The following is a 20,326-nucleotide window of genomic DNA, read 5'->3' as shown; positions in this document are numbered from 1 at the left end:
TCTAAAGCCCATTAAAATAATAATGTAAAAAAAGCTGAACGTCATTTTTATTTTTCTTTATTTACATTTATTTTTGCGTTTTTATTTTCTAACGAGTATCGTATAAATTTAAAATACAATATAAATAAACAACCGACCATTGTGGTTGCTAAAAATAACACGGTTCGTTCGCTACGTCCTTTTAGATCACAGAAATTTTGCTTCGGACGTACTACAGGAAAATATGCGGTACATTTTTCTAATCACGATATTCAGTGTTGTTTTCGCGTTCGAAAAAGATATAACATTTACGATACAAGCTGGGAAAATGGACTGTTTCTTCCAGAAAGTGTCTCCGAATGAAATCATCGACATAGAGTATCAGGTATAGTTATCTCTTCATAACCTTTAAAACATTAATTTATGCCCAATTTACACTCAGCCCAAGTGGGCAGGGAAGTGAGCACGGAAGTGTGCAGCGCGAGAGTGTAAACACGAGTGGAAACACTTCCCATGCCATTGGCGCTGCCACTCGCGCTACCCAGCGCTCCCTCGATTGTCGGTTTTTCGTGCGCGAGTCAAAGGACTGGCAGCGCGAGTGGCAGCGTGTTTTTACATTCAGCCCTCTCGCTCAGTTGTCGCCCGGCAATATTTCCGACAGCGCGAGTGGCAGGGGAAGCGGCTGAATGTAAACATAAGCATTAAAGTCAAGTTTTGTTTTCGGATTCTTATGATGTTGGCTGCAGCTGGCCTTTACAGCTTCACCGAACGATAGGAGGAGAGTGCAGATGACACTCCAAGCCAAAGGTAGGACTTATGGAGCAGCTGAAGGCCAACTCCCGCTTGATGGATATAACTTTAGTCTGAAAGCACCGCTAGGGGTTCAAACTTGATTGTATTATAAGTACTATGGAAGTATCACCGAAATTGGCAGATAATTCGACTTCTGAGTTATTAAAATTCTGTTCAGTATTCAATTTCAAGTGTTTAGTGGTTTAGTTTACACCGTCTCACTTCCTGTGGAAGCAGCTTCGATTCCTCGCACGGTACAGACATTTGTAGTCATGAGTATGATTGTTTCTTTTTGATCTGGGAGAATGTATAATAAGTATTAAGTACTAGCTGTTCCCGCGACTTCATCTGTGTGGAATTTAACTTTATTTTTCTAAAATAAAAGTAGCCTAAATTACTCTTTATTACATCAGTTACCTGCCAAAAAAGTTCCGTTAAAATTAGTCCCGCCATTTTAGAGATTAACTGGAACAAACAGACAGACAGACAAAAATTGTAAAAAGTGGTTTTTTTTTTTGGTGTACGTACCGTATTTATATTCACTTGCATGTAGTAAAAAACTGTTATTTCAATATTACAAACAGAGTCCAATTTTATTCGTATATGTAGATAGTTGTCTAGTGCCATCAACATAAGCTTCGCTTAGCTTGGGACTAGATGGCGCTGTGTATTTTTTTTTGCGCATGATAATGGAATGGTGCACTTGCCTGCGCTAACGGTATACGCTGGCGGGGCACCAGTGGAGGATGATAAGATGAGCATGAGTTCAGGTCAGTTAGCACATCGTGACAAATTCACCAGGAATTTAACAAGATGGTATCCAGGGGGAACCGCGTGGAGGTCGACCTGACATGGTACATTGCTACCAATGGGGTTATCAATCCACATTACTTTGACGACCTCTGTGGTCTAGCACACCGCTATACAACCGATGGTCGTGGGTTCGATTCCTCGCACGGCATAAACTTTGTATTCATGAGTATGATTGTTTGTATCGGTCTGGGTGTTTTCTATGTATAATATGTATGTATTTACAAAAAAAATCTATGTATATGTATCAGTTGTCTAGTACCCATAACACAAGCTTTAGCTAGCTTAACTTGGGTCTAGATGGCGCTGTGTGAATTGTCCTGAGATTATTATTATTATTTTTTTTATATTATTTTTTCTCAAATTTTGCCGGTAATCTTGTTATGTTCTATTTCAGGTGGATATACCATATTACAAATGTAGGCCTAATCTGTCTGTAGAAACTTTCTAACAATGCGGCATGTGTTTAGAACTACAGCCTTCTGTAGTTTGCCAGTATATATTAGGGGGCAAGTTCAGGGTATTTAGTGACTGATGCATGTGTTTCGGTACGACACCTGTACTTGAGAGGACGATTGGGACTATTGTTACTTTTTGTAAGTGCCAGAGTCGGGTTATTTCTGTTTGTAATTCTTTATATTTTGTTATTTTTTCGGCTATCGTATTTTGCAGGTTGTGTTATGTTATTATTATTATTATTACTATTACTATTACTAACAATCCCCTTCCCCCGCGCTGTGTGGATTGTCATTGTAATTGTTCTTTCCAGGTAATAGATGCAACACATGGAGAGCTAGATATATCGTTCCAGCTGGCCGACCCCGCAGGTCTGGTCATCGTAGCTGATTATAAGAAACCAGAGAACTCGCATCGGCACACCGCCACCCTGGAAGGGGACTACCGCTTTTGTTTTGATAACACCTTCAGCACTTTCAGTCAGAAAACGGTAATTATAATTGTTCAAAATCTACCCTGTACCATCGTAAGCACAGATTATTATATTAGAGTCCGTTAGTTTGTGTTCCCGCGGTTTCTGTTCCCCTCCCTTACCCAGTACTGAACTGACCGTACAGCGGCCTTGACGCGCGCGCGCATTGTGTTGTGAATTAAAATAAATTAGAACTGTGTTAAACCTACTGTGAATCCTACTGTGAAACTGGAAAGCTAGCGAAGATATCTTCGAGACCCTGAAGCCCAAGAAATCCGCAGAACCATACAGGTACGTGACAGACGTTTCCACACATATTTTTCCCTATATATATATAGTATTTTCCCTAACATTTTGGTAGCAGAGAGTAGTTTCCCTAACAATAATGTTATTTTATTTTAGAAAAATAAAATAAAATTCCACATGGACAAAGTCGCGGTTAGAGCTAAACTAAATGGACTGGCTTTTAAAAAAATATGTTCAATTGAGTTTCTTGCCAGTTCTTCTCAATTGGATATATATACTGAACTGGACGGTAGGGAAAAAATTGTAATATAAAAAATATTACATTCATAAGTGGTTAAAATGTCCTACATGATAAATGATTTTTGAATTTGATTAATCAGATTACTCCCTCTTGCCCCTTATTATTATTATTATTATTATTATTACATACATTATGTCATACTCGAGAACGAGTGCTGCTTGTAGGGACTGGTCTGCTCTTATCACTATGAATGATTTAATTGTATTTAGTTACTCAACCAGTTGATTGTGTATATAATATTTAGACTCTAATGAATTAGTACTAATTGGTAGTTTGTATTCACATATATCAACTCAAAAATGCAAAATTACAACAATTATTTAAAAGAAATAGAAAGAATCTTTATTCAAATAAACTTAATATAAGTCTGAATAGTCACATTTTTTTTATTCTACCACTCATTCGGGATGCAGACTCATCACAAGAAGAATGAGCAAGAAACTTGTGTGTTGTTCTTTTAAATAAATATTTTTTTAATTAGATTTACATTAACAAGGATTAGGCATGCGACAATCAACTTAGAAACGGCTACGCGCTTAATCTCTGTTCAATCAGATAACATTGTCAGCGCTATGAATTTGCAAGAGCAACACACGCAGAGCAGTGGAAGAGAATGACATACCGCGCCGACCACAAGTAATAGGATGAAGGCAAGGCAATGATGAACACTCGCAAGCATCTGTCTCACAGGGCCGGCGCTGGTCCTCAGCGCCCGCATGCATATTTTGTCGTAGCGCGGTTTATGTCTCTGTGTTAGGGAATTTACTCTCTGCTACCAAAATGTTAGGGAAAATACTTTATATATATATAGGGAAAAATATGTGGAAGCGTCTGTCTCGTACCTGTATGGTTCTGCGGATTTCTTGGGCTTCAGGGTCTCGAAGATATCTTCGCTAGCTTTTCAGTTTCACAGTAGGTTTAACACAGTTCTAATTTATTTTAATTCACAACGAAAATGCGCGCGCGCGTCAAGGCCGCTGTACGGTCAGTTCAGTACTAGGTAAGGGAGGGGAAGGAAAGACGCGGGAACACAAACTAACGGACTCTAATATAATAATCTGTGCTTACGATGGTACAGGGTAGATTTTGAACACTCTGTATTAATAATTAAGTTACATTATTTATTAAAATTGTTTAAGTAATCTACAGATGATTCGGATATGTAATATATACTATAATTTTATTAAAATATAATAAAATTATAGTATACATCCGAATCTCGCGATGGCGCCCACTTCGACGAGGCGCCCACATGCGTTGCATGTCCGTTTCCGCCGGCCCGGCTTACTCATAATGTAACAAAAAGTTTACCAACTCTGATATTACTGTTTCAGGTATTCTTCGACCTCATGATAGACACAGAAGACGTCCCCGAGAAGGACTATGATGATGATAAGGAGATGGAGTTAGGTGAGATGGATTTCCCACTAATACCTGCCTTTATACATAGGCGCCATTCAAGTATGACGTAAGCAGATTTATTACAATTATTTACCCCCATCCCCCTTGTCAGCTAAATTAAGCAAAGCTTTTACCTCCCCGCATGATTACTTTTTTTTGTTAGGCGGCAGACCCCGTTTGGGTTTTTAAAAAAAAAACCTTTTTAAAACACAAAAGTCACTTGATTTCAGATAGTTTATTTCGAAAATGTGGTCTCACAAGTTATTATATTAACAAACTTATCCCAAACTATGTAGGTGCAAGTGCAATGAGTTATCGACGCGGACTGATTTGACTAACTGTCTAAACTGTTTTTATATAACGATGTAAATAGGGTATTATTCAGGCTCAGCATTATCTTTGTACTGGGCTCGGGCATAACAGTAAGTAGCCAGAGGTCGTGGGTGGCAGTAAGCTCCTTCTGTAAAAAAGTTACGTCGCCAAAGAAGGCGAGGAAGATAGAGCGGGAGATATAGCTCAGAGTTTGGTCAGTAGCGAGAGGACTTGGGTGGCAGTAAGCTCCTTCTGTAAAAAAGTTACCTCGCCAAAGAAGGCGAGGAAGATAGAGCGGGAGATATAGCTCAGAGTTTGGTCAGTAGCCAGAGGTCGTGGGTGGCAGTAAGCTCCTTCTGTAAAAAAGTTACCTCGCCAAAGATGGCGAGGAAGATTGAGCGGGAGATATAGCTCAGAGTTTGGTCAGTAGCGAGAGGACTTGGGTGGCAGTAAGCTCCTTCTGTAAGAAAGTTACCTCGCCAAAGATGGCGAGGAAGATTGAGCGGGAGATATAGCTCAGAGTTTGGTCAGTATCGAGAGGACTTGGGTGGCAGTAAGCTCCTTCTGTAAGAAAGTTACCTCGCCAAAGATGGCGAGGAAGATTGAGCGGGAGATATAGCTCAGAGTTTGGTCAGTAGCGAGAGGACTTGGGTGGCAGTAAGCTCCTTCTGTAAAAAAGTTACCTCGCCAAAGATGGCGAGGAAGATTGAGCGGGAGATATAGCTCAGAGTTTGGTCAGTAGCGAGAGGACTTGGGTGGCAGTAAGCTCCTTCTGTAAGAAAGTTACCTCGCCAAAGATGGCGAGGAAGATTGAGCGGGAGATATAGCTCAGAGTTTGGTCAGTAGCGAGAGGACTTGGGTGGCAGTAAGCTCCTTCTGTAAGAAAGTTACCTCGCCAAAGATGGCGAGGAAGATTGAGCGGGAGATATAGCTCAGAGTTTGGTCAGTAGCGAGAGGACTTGGGTGGCAGTAAGCTCCTTCTGTAAGAAAGTTACCTCGCCAAAGATGGCGAGGAAGATTGAGCGGGAGATATAGCTCAGAGTTTGGTCAGTAGCGAGAGGACTTGGGTGGCAGTAAGCTCCTTCTGTAAAAAAGTTACCTCGCCAAAGAAGGCGAGGAAGATAGAGCGGGAGATATAGCTCAGAGTTTGGTCAGTAGCGAGAGGACTTGGGTGGCAGTAAGCTCCTTCTGTAAGAAAGTTACCTCGCCAAAGATGGCGAGGAAGATTGAGCGGGAGATATAGCTCAGAGTTTGGTCAGTATCGAGAGGACTTGGGTGGCAGTAAGCTCCTTCTGTAAGAAAGTTACCTCGCCAAAGATGGCGAGGAAGATTGAGCGGGAGATATAGCTCAGAGTTTGGTCAGTAGCGAGAGGACTTGGGTGGCAGTAAGCTCCTTCTGTAAAAAAGTTACCTCGCCAAAGATGGCGAGGAAGATTGAGCGGGAGATATAGCTCAGAGTTTGGTCAGTAGCGAGAGGACTTGGGTGGCAGTAAGCTCCTTCTGTAAGAAAGTTACCTCGCCAAAGATGGCGAGGAAGATTGAGCGGGAGATATAGCTCAGAGTTTGGTCAGTAGCGAGAGGACTTGGGTGGCAGTAAGCTCCTTCTGTAAGAAAGTTACCTCGCCAAAGATGGCGAGGAAGATTGAGCGGGAGATATAGCTCAGAGTTTGGTCAGTAGCGAGAGGACTTGGGTGGCAGTAAGCTCCTTCTGTAAGAAAGTTACCTCGCCAAAGATGGCGAGGAAGATTGAGCGGGAGATATAGCTCAGAGTTTGGTCAGTAGCGAGAGGACTTGGGTGGCAGTAAGCTCCTTCTGTAAGAAAGTTACCTCGCCAAAGATGGCGAGGAAGATTGAGCGGGAGATATAGCTCAGAGTTTGGTCAGTAGCGAGAGGACTTGGGTGGCAGTAAGCTCCTTCTGTAAGAAAGTTACCTCGCCAAAGATGGCGAGGAAGATTGAGCGGGAGATATAGCTCAGAGTTTGGTCAGTATCGAGAGGACTTGGGTGGCAGTAAGCTCCTTCTGTAAGAAAGTTACCTCGCCAAAGATGGCGAGGAAGATTGAGCGGGAGATATAGCTCAGAGTTTGGTCAGTAGCGAGAGGACTTGGGTGGCAGTAAGCTCCTTCTGTAAGAAAGTTACCTCGCCAAAGATGGCGAGGAAGATTGAGCGGGAGATATAGCTCAGAGTTTGGTCAGTAGCCAGAGGTCGTGGGTGGCAGTAAGCTCCTTCTGTAAGAAAGTTACCTCGCCAAAGATGGCGAGGAAGATTGAGCGGGAGATATAGCTCAGAGTTTGGTCAGTAGCGAGAGGACTTGGGTGGCAGTAAGCTCCTTCTGTAAGAAAGTTACCTCGCCAAAGATGGCGAGGAAGATTGAGCGGGAGATATAGCTCAGAGTTTGGTCAGTAGCGAGAGGACTTGGGTGGCAGTAAGCTCCTTCTGTAAGAAAGTTACCTCGCCAAAGATGGCGAGGAAGATAGAGCGGGAGATATAGCTCAGAGTTTGGTCAGTAGCGAGAGGACTTGGGTGGCAGTAAGCTCCTTCTGTAAGAAAGTTACCTCGCCAAAGATGGCGAGGAAGATTGAGCGGGAGATATAGCTCAGAGTTTGGTCAGTAGCCAGAGGTCGTGGGTGGCAGTAAGCTCCTTCTGTAAGAAAGTTACCTCGCCAAAGATGGCGAGGAAGATAGAGCGGGAGATATAGCTCAGAGTTTGGTCAGTAGCGAGAGGACTTGGGTGGCAGTAAGCTCCTTCTGTAAGAAAGTTACCTCGCCAAAGATGGCGAGGAAGATAGAGCGGGAGATATAGCTCAGAGTTTGGTCAGTAGCGAGAGGACTTGGGTGGCAGTAAGCTCCTTCTGTAAGAAAGTTACCTCGCCAAAGATGGCGAGGAAGATTGAGCGGGAGATATAGCTCAGAGTTTGGTCAGTAGCGAGAGGACTTGGGTGGCAGTAAGCTCCTTCTGTAAGAAAGTTACCTCGCCAAAGATGGCGAGGAAGATTGAGCGGGAGATATAGCTCAGAGTTTGGTCAGTAGCCAGAGGTCGTGGGTGGCAGTAAGCTCCTTCTGTAAAAAAGTTACCTCGCCAAAGATGGCGAGGAAGATAGAGCGGGAGATATAGCTCAGAGTTTGGTCAGTAGCGAGAGGTCGTGGGTGGCAGTAAGCTCCTTCTGTAAAAAAGTTACCTCGCCAAAGATGGCGAGGAAGATAGAGCGGGAGATATAGCTCAGAGTTAGGCGGCAGACCCCGTTTGGGTTTAAAAAAAAAACCTTTTTAAAACACAACACAAAAGTCACTTGATTTCAGATAGTTTATTTCGAAAATGTGGCTTCACAAGTTATTATATTATAAACTTATCCCAAACTATGTAGGTGCAAGTGAAATGAGTTATCGACGCGGACTGGTTTGACTAACTGTCTAAACTGTTTTTATATAACGATGTAAATAGGGAATTATTCAGGCTCAGTATTATCTTTGTACTGGGCTCGGGCATAACAGTACACATTTTTCAATGAATGTATTGTTTTTTAACAAAGACAATGTGAGGGTTGCTATTTGTGTAAAAAAGTAAATGACTACTGATGACGTCATCATTATCTAGACTCCACCCCCATGTCATCCAAAATAAGCAAAGCAAAGACCACGATGTGCTTACGTAATACTTGTAATGTTATGTTATGACTATTCAAAAGGGCTTAAATTAAGTTTATTTGAATAAATGTCTTTCTATTCTGTTCTTGAAGGGCCCATACACTCTTTCGAGAATAGGCGTTCATGAAAGAAAAACAAAAAGAAAAAGAAGGATACTCGCGCCGCCACAAGGAGCTTTCCCGCGTTCTTCAGTAGAGGCAGCTTTCACACCTTTTTGTTACCTATTCATATAAATAAAATTGGAGTGTCTGTTTGTAATATTGAAATAACCGTTTTTTACTACTTGCATATGAATATAAATATGGTACATACGCCAAAATAACATTTTTTTACAAACTTTGTCCGTCTGTCTGTTTGTTCCGGCTAATCTTTGAAATGGTTGGACCGATATTGACGAGACATTTTTGGCCGGTAGCTGAATAAGGAGTAACTTAGGCTACTTTTATTTTAGAAAAATAAAGTTAAATTCCACGCGGACGAAGTCGCGAGTACACCTAGTTAATTAAAATTGCCAAATGCCCCACATCTGTCTATGAAACAAATACATAATTATAGAATTATAATTATGTCTTTGGTGCAATAGCTTGCTTTTAGAAATAGGAATAATCTTTATTCAAATAAACTTAATATAAGCACTTTTGAATAGTCAAGTTTTTTTATTCTATCACTCATTCTAAATGCAGACTCATCACAAGAAGAATGAGCGAGAAACTTGTGTGTTGCTCTTTTTAATATATATTGATTTAATTATATTTACATTAACAAAGATTAGGCATGCGACAATCAACATAGAAACCGCTACGCACTTAATCTCTGTTCAATCAGATAACATTGTCAGCGCTATGAATTTTAAGTTAGATATTTTCTACAAAAACATTATTATCATTTATAAATTCATCAATTTTTATAATAAGCTTTTTTACAAAGGAAATAATTTATAAAACATTTGAATTCTGTTTTCTGGCAAATTGAATACAGTGGACCCGCAGTAATCCGGCCCCTGTCTAATCCGGCCCCCCTTGTAATCCGACATTGTCTATTATTTGTTATTGAATATTACTTTGACAATATACTTCAGAGTGCATATACATACATACATATATAACATAGAATCTTATCACTGGATCTGTGATTTGTCGGATTACAAGATACTCTTTTGTAAAAAATTCCGGACTGTAAGCAGAGGACCCTTAAGCAGCACTCTATAATCCGACAAATACGATAGTCCGACACTGCCCTGCAAAACGTTTGTCGGGTAACCGGGGGTCCACTGTATATGTATATAATATATAGAATCATCATTGGATCTATAATTTGTCGGATTACAAGGTACTCTTTTGTAAAAAAAATCGGATTATAAGGGGTCTTAGGCAGTACTCTATAATCCGACAAATTCGATAGTCCGACACTGCCCTGCAAAATGATTGTCGGACTACCGGGGGTCCACTGTACAGACTCTGACAGTTTGTTGTAAAACCTTACGCAATTTCCATAAAACGAATTACTAACTTTCGTCAAACGGCACTTAGGTAAAACTAACTTTTAAATAATGTATATTATATTAAATATAAAAGTTTAAAAATCAGCAAATAATCCCCTAAAATCATTCAAATTCAATTCAAACCCATTGTTTGTTTGTAGGGAACGCAGCAGAGACGTACATGATGCGTGTCCGCGACATATCTGAGTGCGTAACGCGCGTGCGGGACCACGTGGCGACGGCGCGCCGTCTGCAGGAACTACACTCGGCGCACGAGGCACGCGACCGGAACCTCGCCGAGGACATGTGCTCCAGGTGCTCATTCATCTTCACTTACAATATATCGGAGCACCCCTCCGACCGATCGAGGAATCGAAATTACGACGGCCTGAGATGACGCTCGAATCCGTCGCGGTGGCCTCAGACTAAATATTTTGCTTTATATTTATATATATCTTTTTTTTTTTTTAACATTACTCATTTATATTAGTGCACCGCCAACAATCTTTCTCTGCACCACTCATGGTTGACTGGTAGATAACGCCGCATGGTGTTAAGTCCGCCATATGTACACATTGTTTTTGTGCATTAAAGTTAAATAAATAAATAAATAAATAAAGTCGTATCCGTCAGATGGGAGTTGGGCTTCAGCTGCTCTATAAGTCCTTTGGTTTGGAGTGCCATCTGCACTCGCTCTCTATCGTCCGGTAAAGCTGTAATAGCTCAAGAGCCCACGACGGCCAGACATACGTCATTTTAGTAAACGTGAGAGTTGTTGTATGTGTGTCCCCAACACAGGTAAGAACGATCCCCAAACATGAAACCTGGATCGTGGTTCCTTTAGCAGGTACCAGGTAACAAAGGTGTAAAAAAATCATATCAAATTCGTTATTTTAAGAAACTCCATATTTTCATATATTGTTCGTAGCATTATTATAACTTGCGCTGCTCTATGAAATTTTATACCTCTGTTACCTGGTACCTGCTAAAGGAACCACGATCCAGGTTTCATGTTTGGGGATCGTTCTTACCTGTGTTGGGGAATTATAATTATAGAATTATAATTATGTCTTTGGTGCAATAGCTTACTTTTAGAAATAGAAATAATCTTTATTCAAATAAACTTAATATAAGCACTTTTGAATAGTCAAGTTTTTTTATTCTACCACTCATTCTAAATGCAGACTCATTACAAGAAGAATGAGCGAGAAACTTGTATGTTGCTCTTTTGAATAAATATTGATTTAATTATATTTACATTAACAAGGATTGGGCATGCGACAATCAACATAGAAACCGCTACGCACTTAATCTCTGTTCAATCAGATAATATTGTCAGCGCTATGAATTTTAAGTTAGATATTTTCTATACAACAACTTTCACGTTTACTAATATGACGTATGTCTGGCCGTCGTGGGCTCTTGCTGTATAAAAGCCAGCTACGGCCAACAGTATTAGAGTAGTCCGAAAAAAAATATTAGAGTAGTATCGTTATTATATTTTATTATAGTTTATTATTATACAAATTAAAATTCAAAAAATCATTTATTCATGTAAGACATTTTAGCCGCTTATGAACGTCAAGTTTTTACATTATATTTTTTTTCCCTACCGTCCAGTTCGGTATATAGATCCAATTGAGAAGAACTGGCAAGAAACTCAATTGAAATACTTTTTTTTTTAATCCGGTTTATTTACAATGCATAGGTATTTATATAAGTGTCTATGTATAACATTAAATGAAAATCCCGAACATGAAAACTATTGCCATATTACAACACACTTTTGTCAAGCAGAAGAGGAAACGCCACTACACATCCTATATGGTTAGCCCACTCATGCATAAACAATATCTCCTTTGGTATATACACTCTATCCTGAGGAGATAAAAACCATCGCTCCTAAGAATATCCTTCAATTCTTGTCTCTGACGGGTCTAGGTAGCGAACTCTGAAAAAGGGCGAGCACAATAGATCTATGTAGGTCGCAGTGCTACAGGTCCAAGCACCTGACGATAGTCCACCCCTAAATAAAAAAAGTGGTTTCAGAGGAGTTTCTTCGTACACTTACATTGTGGAATGAACTACCTGCCGAGACTACAGCATGGGGTTTTCAAGAAGGTTATATTAAGGTTTCTTAAGAGTCACCTCTGATGCTTACCATCAGATGGGCCAATCAAGTGGCCCATCGGATGGTAAGCATCAGAGTATAAAACAAACATCTTAGTAACTTAGTTACTTAGTTCGCCAACATCTTAGTATAAAAAATATATTTGAAATGAGTTTGTACAAGTAGTACTTCTGTTGCAGGGTGCTGACGTGGTCGATATGGCAAATACTGCTGATGCTGTTCGTTGGTATCACACAGGTACGATTTTTTTTATTTATTCAAATTTTAATGCACTAATCTATACATATAAATAAAATTGGAGTGTATGTTTGTAATATTCGACGACCTCGGTGGTCTAGCGGTCTAGCACACCGCTTTACGACCGATGGTCGCGGGTTCGATTCCTCGCCCGGCACAAACATTTGTATTCATGAGTATGATTGTTTGTATCGGTCTGGGTGTTTTCTATGTATAATATGTATGTATTTACAAAAAATAATCTATGTATACCTATGTTTGAGTTATCTAGTACCTATAACACAAGCTTTAGCTAGCTTAACTTGAGTCTAGATGGCGCTGTGTGAATTGTCCTGAGATATAGATATATATATATCTTAAAGATTACATTTGACAAATAAATAAAGTATTTACCGTCGTTGATATAACATATGCCATGTGCCATTAATGTTGAAATAACCGTTTTTTACTACATGCATATGAATATAAATACGGTTGTTCAAAATCTACCCTGTACCATCGTAAGCATAGATTATTATATTAGAGTCCGTTAGTTTGTGTTCCCGCGGTTTCTGTTCCCCTCTCTTACCTACAGTACTGAACTGACCGTACAGCGGCCTTGACGCGCGCGCGCATTTGTGTTGTGAATTAAAACAAATTAGAACTGTGTTAAACCTACTGTGAAACTGGAAAGCTAGCGAAGATACCTTCGAGACCCTGAAGCCCAAGAAATCCGCAGAACCATACAGGTACGAGACAGACGCTTCCACATATTTTTCCCTATATATATACGTAGTACTTTCCCTAACATTTTGGTAGCAGAGAGTAAATTCCCTAACAACGGTATATACACCAAAATAACATTTTTTACAATTTTTGTCTGTCTGTTCCACGCGGACGCAGTCGCGGGTATAGCTAGTTAATATATTTTTGCATTCTGTTCTCTGTTCCAGGTGTTTTTCGTGAGGAGTTTATTCGAAGATGGCCACAGCAGTTACAAGAGGTTCATACCTAAGTTAAGTTCGCGATAATAACCAAAGATTTAACCGTAGCTGTAAGATCGGTTAGCCATTGGTTCTAGCACGGTTTAGTAGTATAAGTAGACAAAACTAACAGTCAGTATGCATATAGAACTATCGGCCGGTGGTCCAGCGATTTAACTCACCACTTTACTTTCCATGGTCGTGGGATGTATTTATTTTTTTTATTCGTATTTATTCGACGACCTCAGTGGTCTAGCGGTCTAGCATACCGCTTTACGTCCGATGGTCGCGGGTTCGATTCCTCGCACGGCACAAACATTTGTATTCATGAGTATGATTGTTTGTATCGGTCTGGGTGTTTTCTATGAATAATATGTATGTATTAACGAAAAAAAAAATTATCTATGTACTTGTATCAGTTATCTAGTACCCGTAACACAAGCTTTAGCTAGCTTAACTCGGTTCGAGATGGCGCTGTGTGAATTGTCCTGAGATTATTATTATTATTGTTATTACATATATGTATATATATATATATATTTATTATATCTCCCTTTTTATGGGGGTAATATATTCAAACACGCGGGCCTTAGCCAAGCATGGATGAGTTATGTGATGAAGATAGAAATTTTCTGACTATTCGGCATGTGTTTAGTATGACGGCTTTTTGTAATAGGTCTAATGTAGAGGAGGGGATATGCAACGTGACTAGGTGTTTGTTCAGACTTTTTGGTATAACTCATTATTATTATTATTTATTACAATTTCTTTTGTATTCATAAGTTTTATTGTATGTATCGGTCTGGGTGTTTTCTATATGTAAATGTTGAAGGAAATAATTTTTCTATACATTTTCCAACGGTCTCAGAACGCTATCTTGAAGACCATTCTTAGGGCACCATGGTTTATAACCAACTCGGAAATACATCTCATCGCATTTACCCACAGTACTAGAGGAGCTTGCTTGCACATGCTCAAATTACAAGGCTCGGCTGAGTGTCCACCCCAATGAACTAGCTCAGAGGTTACTAACTGACAACCTCCCAAAATGTCTGAAATAGAAATTCAAATTCAAATTCAAAAATCATTTATTCATGTAGGGCATTTTAGCCGCTTATGAACGTCAAATTTTTACATTATAATTTTATTTTTTTCCCTACCGTCCAGTTCGGTATATAGATCCAATTGAGAAGAACTGGCAAGAAACTCAATTGAATTACTTTTTTTTTAAAGCCAGTTTATTTACAATGTATATTTATATAGGTGTCTATGTCTAACATTAAATGAAAATTCAGTGCATGAACAACTATTGCCATGCACACTCGTCATTCAAGTAATCGTTTAGTGAGTAATAGGCTTTGTTCAGTAAATATGATTTAACAGATGTTTTGAATTTATTTACGGGTAATTCCAACATATCCTTTTGTATCTTATTGTAAATTTTTATACCTATTCCCATAAAAGACCTATTAACTTTTTCTAAACGATACTTGGGGACAGCAAGTTTGTCTTTAAATCTTGTATTAATATTATGAATATTGCTGTTTTTTTGGAAAATAGAAATAATCTTTATTCAAATAAACTCATTACAAGCACTTTTGAATAGTCATATTTTGATTCTACCGCTCATTCGGAACGCAGACTCATCACAAGAAGAATGAGCAAGAAACTTGTGTGTTGCTCTTTTTAATAGATGTTTTTGTATATAAATAATTACAGTGTAACAAGTAAGAGGCATGCGATAATCAACATAGAAATCGCTACGCACTCATTATTAGTGTAATCAGATAATATTGTCAGTGCTATGGATTTTAAGTTTTTCTATAGAAAAGAACATATCGACTGGATTTAGACAAGCAAATCTCTAGTTCTTACTTAGAAGTCTTGCACTCAATGGTCTGCAGACTCATTGCCATTTGCCAACCAATCCGATTATAGACATACTGATCGCTGAAAGAAAATCTATATGTATATCTACATAATATCTTTATTCATGTAGGTCTATTACAGACTCTTATGATATGTCAAATCTACCGTCAGTTCGGAATGATTTCGAGATGAGAACTGACAAGAAACTCAGCTCGTATTCTTTTCAAATTAATTATTGTATTTATATCAGTTGTCTAGTACTAAGTTCTACTTAGCTTGGGACTAGATGGCGCTGTGTGAATTGTCCAGAGTTATTATTACTATTAAAAGGTACTATTGACTGTTCAAAGCAAGTATGTATATATAAAATAGTATTGTCTGACCTGTTATCCATTTTTTGTTTGTATTACCTAAGGTCCAGGATTTGTTCAATCCAAATGAAATAAGAGGTGTGACATAAGATGTACTCTGGAATATCAACGCATGCGTGATATCACGGGTGTTATGATAACGTGATGTCTGTTGTTCATGTATATAGGCGACGGTTACCACTTACCATCAGGTGGGACGTAAGCTTTATTATCATTCTCTGTTAACGTGTGACAAAGTACCAGGACAACATGAATTCATAGAAGGTTCGGAGCGATCTACACAGTACGGATGAAATCTTAGTCGTCAGGAATGACAACTCTAAGTGTGATATAGGCGTCACGTGATAACGTGATGTCCATAGTACTGTACATGTATATAGGCGACAGTTACCACTTACCATCAGTTGGACATATATTTTTAACATTCTCATTGAAAGTGTCATATATAGGTAGAGTACCAGGACAACATGAAATCATAGAAGGTTCGGAGCGTGAATTAATAGTAGTATATTTACATAGTACGGATGAGATCTTAGTCGTCACGAATGACCACTCTTTAGGTGTGATATAGACGTCACGTGATAACGTGATGTCTGTGGTGTTGTCCATGTGCCTATATAGGTTATAATTACCACTTACCATCAGGTGGGACATAATCTTTATTACCAGTATCATATCGTACAGAGAAAGTACCAGGACAACATGAATTCATAGAAGGTTCGGAGCGTGAATTAATAGTAGTATATTTACATAGTACGGATGAGATCTTAGTCGTCACGAATGACCACTCTTTAGGTGTGATATCTAGGGTCTCATGATATCCTGATCTCTGTAGTACTGTTCATGTATATATACGACGGTTACCACTTACCATCAGGTGGGACGTAAGCTTTATTACCATTCTCGTTGAAGGATTAATATACTACCAGGAGAACATATTGCACAGAAGGTATTTACAGAGTGGTATCACGGGTGTCACATAATATCCATAGTGCTGTCCATGTAGGCGACAGTTACCACTTACCATCAGGCGGGCCGCAAGCTTCGTTGCTATTACCGATACGCAAATTAAATCATGTATATAAACAACGGTTACCATTTACCATCAGGCAGGCTGTAAGCATGTTTACACAAATTAAGCAATAATGCACTCATATCAATTAGTGAAAATAACTTAAGTACAAAATTATAAATATCTTAACTTGTTAATGTCTAAAAAATGTTATACATACGTCAATTGAACTAGAAATGTTAGTTTATACTGTATTTACAACGGTCGATTTCCAAAAAGCGTCATACTAGGGAACGGGTGTTCACGAGTATGACATAATATCTATAATATATAAAACTTCTTACTATAAACAAGTATTGTACAACAGTAGAGTTTTAAAAGCGTCATACTAGGGAACGGGTGTTCACGAGTATGACATAATATCTATAATATATAAAGCTTCTTACTATAAACAAGTATTGTACAACATTCGAGTTTTAAAAGCGTCATACTAGGGAATGGGTGTTCACGAGTATGACACAATATCTTACTGTAAACCTGTATTGTACAAAAGTCGAGTTTTAAGAAGAGTCATATTAGGGAACGGGTATTCACGACTGTGACGGAATATCTTACTGTAAACATGTACTGTACAACAGTAGAGTTTTAAAAGCGTCATACTAGGGAACGGCTGTTCACGATCATGACGGAATATTTGACTAATTTTATAAAAGCGAAAGTTTGTGAGTATGGATGCATGTATGTAACTCTTCCATACAAAAACTACTGAACGGATTTCGATGAAACTTTACAATAATATAGTTTATCCGAATAACATGTAGGCTATAAAATTCACGCGAGTAAATCCGCGTGCACATCTAAGTAAATTAATATAATTGACCCTTCAGTATACCTAGTCACAAATATATTTAAAATTTCATACGTAAGAAACTTGAGAATTACAACAGGGTAATCCTAATATAAAACAGTTAACACTGCCAATAAGCGTCATACTAGTGAACGACCGTTCACGAGTATGACGGAGTATATCGTCACAACGTAGGTATTTATAATTTAAATATGCATTACAGGCTATGAGATGTAAGAACAATGTTAATCTATACATAATAAATAAAATTGGAGTGTCTGTTTGTAATACTGAAATAACCGTTTTTTACTACATGCATATGAATATAAATACGGTACATACACCAAAATAACATTTTTTATAATTTTTGTCCGTCTGTCTGTTTGTTCCGGCTAATCTGAAATGGCTCGACCGATTTTAACGGGACTTTTATTGGCAGGTAACTGATGTTATAAGGAGTAACTTTTTTTTACTAAGCGGGGTCAGTTATAAATGACTCATCAGTATCGTCACAATGTAGGTATTTAAAATTTAAATATACACTAGCTGTTCCCGCGACTTCGTCCGCGTGGTATTTAACTTTATTTTTATAAAATAAAAGTAGCCTAAGTTACTCCTTATTACTTAGTTACCACCCAAAAAAAGTCCCGTCAAAATAGGTCCAGCCATTTCAGAGATTAGCCGGAACAAACAGACAGACAGAAATTGTAAAAAAATGTTATTTTGGTGTATGTACCGTATCCATATCCATATGCATGTAGTAAAAAACGGTTATTTCAGTATTACAAACAGACACTCCAATTTTATTTATTATGTATAGATTATGAGATAAGAACAATGTAGTTATAATAATATTGTGTTGTATAATTCAGACCCAACAAGGGGCGTCTTACTAGTGAGCTCACGGGATCGATTCCCCGTCCAATTTAAACGGGGATCGATATTACGACGGCCTGAGCCGAGGTTGAAAACCCTAGCGGTGCCCTCAGACGAACGTTGTATCCGTCAGACGGGAGTTGGCCTTCAGCCGCTCCATAAGTCCTTCCTTTGGTTTGGAGTGCCATTTACACTCGCCACCGGTACGGTGAAGCTGTAATGCTACGTTTACATTCAGCCGCTTCCCCTGCCACTCGCGCTGCCGGAAATATTGCCGGGCGACAACTGAGCGAGAGGGCTGCATGTAAAAACACGCTGCCACTCGCGCTGCCAGTCCTTTGACTCGCGCACGAAAAACCGACAATCGAGGGAGCGCCGGCAGCGCGAGTGGCAGCGTCAATGGCATGGGAAGTGTTTCCACTCGTGTTTACACTCTCGCGCTGCTCACTCGGGCTGAGTGTAAATTGGGCATAAAGGCCAGCGGCCAACAGCATTAGAGTAGTCCAGAAAAAAGGTCACGTGAGCTCACGAGTATGACGGAATATATAAATTGAACTTCAAAGTTTATATTTATAAAGGTATATACGTAATAACAGAAAATGTAGTCAAATATTTGTAATTTTGTATTATAAATTTAATAGTGAAATTTATTAAAATAAATAATAAAAATATATTGGTTGTTTATGTTTAATGTCCCACTTTGAATATTGTCTTAATATTATAGCTGTTTGGTTTTGTTCCGTTGCCTGTAGTCCGTTTTAAAAAAGTGAAATAACTTTGGCGCCAAAATACTGACTTAAAATAAAAAAGTAATAATATTATGAAAAAATATTGTTTAATTATATTATAACAGTTTTGAAGTGATGGTTAGAAATATATGTATATTGAAAGCTACAAAATAAAGATATTGTATGATTAGTGATTACAATTTTCATTATTATTATAGATATATATGCATCTGCACTCGCCCCCTATCATCCGGTGAAGCTGTAAAGGCCAGCGGCCAACAGCATTAGAGTAGTCCGAAAAAAAGGTCACGTGAGTTCACGAGTATGACGGAATATATAAATTTGACTTCAAAGTTTATATTTATAAAGGTATATACGTAATAACAGAAAATGTAGTCAAATATTTGTAATTTTGTATTATAAATTTAATAGTGAAATTTATTAAAATAAATAATAAAAATGTATTGGTTGTTTATGTTTAATGTCCCACTTTGAATATTGTCTCAATATTATAGCTGTTTGATTTTGTTCCGTTGCCTGTAGTCCGTTTTAAAAAAGTGAAATAACTTTTGCGCCAAAATACTGACTTAAAATAAAAAAGTAATAATATTATAGAAATATTATAAAAAATTATTGTTTAATTATATTATAACAGTTTTGAAGTGATGGTTAGAAATATATGTATATTGAAAGCTACAAAATAAAGATATTGTATGTTTAGTGATTACAATTTTCATTATTATTATAGATGTATATGCATCTGCACTCGCCCCCTATCGTCCGGTGAAGCTGTAAAGGCCAGCGGCCAACAGCATTAGAGTAGTCCGGAAAAAAGGTCACGTGAGTTCACGAGTATGACGGAATATATAAATTTGACTTCAAAGTTTATATTTATAAAGGTATATATATATATACGTAATAACAGAAAATGTAGTCAAATATTTGTATTATAAATTTAATAGTGAAATTTATTAAAATAAATAATAAAAATATATTGGTTGTTTATTTATTTAACGTTAATGCACAAAAACAATATGTACATATGGCGGACTTAATACCTTGCGGCGTTATCTACCAGGCAACCATGAGTGGTGCAGAGAAAGATTGTTGATGATTATTTTGTTTTCCTATAATTGCATTAATTTCAATATATTCAATATCTTTTGCTTGATCAACTAACTCATTAATTTCAATATATTGAATATCTTCCTTGATCAACTAACATCATTGTTTTTTTTTAAATAAATAAGCATTTATAGTCTATGGCATAGCATAATACAAACAACACAACCTCTGCTTACCGTGGGACTAGATGGCGCTGTGTTAATTGACCAGGCTTAAATGAGCTCGTAGTAAGCAGGGGCAGCTCGTAAATTTGTAAGGCCCTCTGCTAAAACTT

The 20,326-nt window shown here is 38.3% G+C and overlaps 1 protein-coding gene across 2 annotated transcripts; it reads left to right on the top strand.

Annotated features, from left to right (window-relative positions):
* The first annotated feature begins 35 nt into the window (after window positions 1-35).
* On the top strand, window positions 36-19,820 carry LOC131840732 (transmembrane emp24 domain-containing protein 5-like). 2 transcript variants are annotated; one of them, XM_059188924.1, is made up of 6 exons: window positions 36-364; window positions 2,351-2,527; window positions 4,391-4,466; window positions 10,056-10,209; window positions 12,205-12,262; window positions 19,676-19,820. In XM_059188924.1, the coding sequence occupies exons 1-6, from the start codon at window positions 224-226 to the stop codon at window positions 19,712-19,714; spliced, it is 645 nt and encodes a 214-aa protein (XP_059044907.1). In that variant the 5' UTR covers window positions 36-223; the 3' UTR covers window positions 19,715-19,820. The 2 variants fall into 2 exon arrangements, with proteins under 2 accessions (XP_059044907.1, XP_059044906.1); XM_059188923.1 differs by lacking the exon at window positions 19,676-19,820 and adding an exon at window positions 13,195-13,705.
* Window positions 19,821-20,326: the final 506 nt, after the last annotated feature.

This window comes from Achroia grisella, unplaced genomic scaffold (assembly GCF_030625045.1).
Source record: "Achroia grisella isolate CSIRO2021 unplaced genomic scaffold, CSIRO_AGI_Agris_v1 utg149, whole genome shotgun sequence".
Lineage (NCBI taxonomy): Eukaryota > Metazoa > Arthropoda > Insecta > Lepidoptera > Pyralidae > Achroia > Achroia grisella.
Note: the sequence above shows the minus strand (reverse complement) of the source record. Positions and strands in the feature narration are given on the sequence as shown.

Coding starts and splice junctions, on each gene's coding strand:
- LOC131840732 (XM_059188923.1), top strand. CDS start 224: ATGCGGTACATTTTTCTAATCACGATATTCAGTGTTGTTTTCGCGTTC. Junction 365..2,350: donor TCATCGACATAGAGTATCAG/GTATAGTTATCT, acceptor TGTTCTTTCCAG/GTAATAGATGCAACACATGG. Junction 2,528..4,390: donor GCACTTTCAGTCAGAAAACG/GTAATTATAATT, acceptor TTACTGTTTCAG/GTATTCTTCGACCTCATGAT.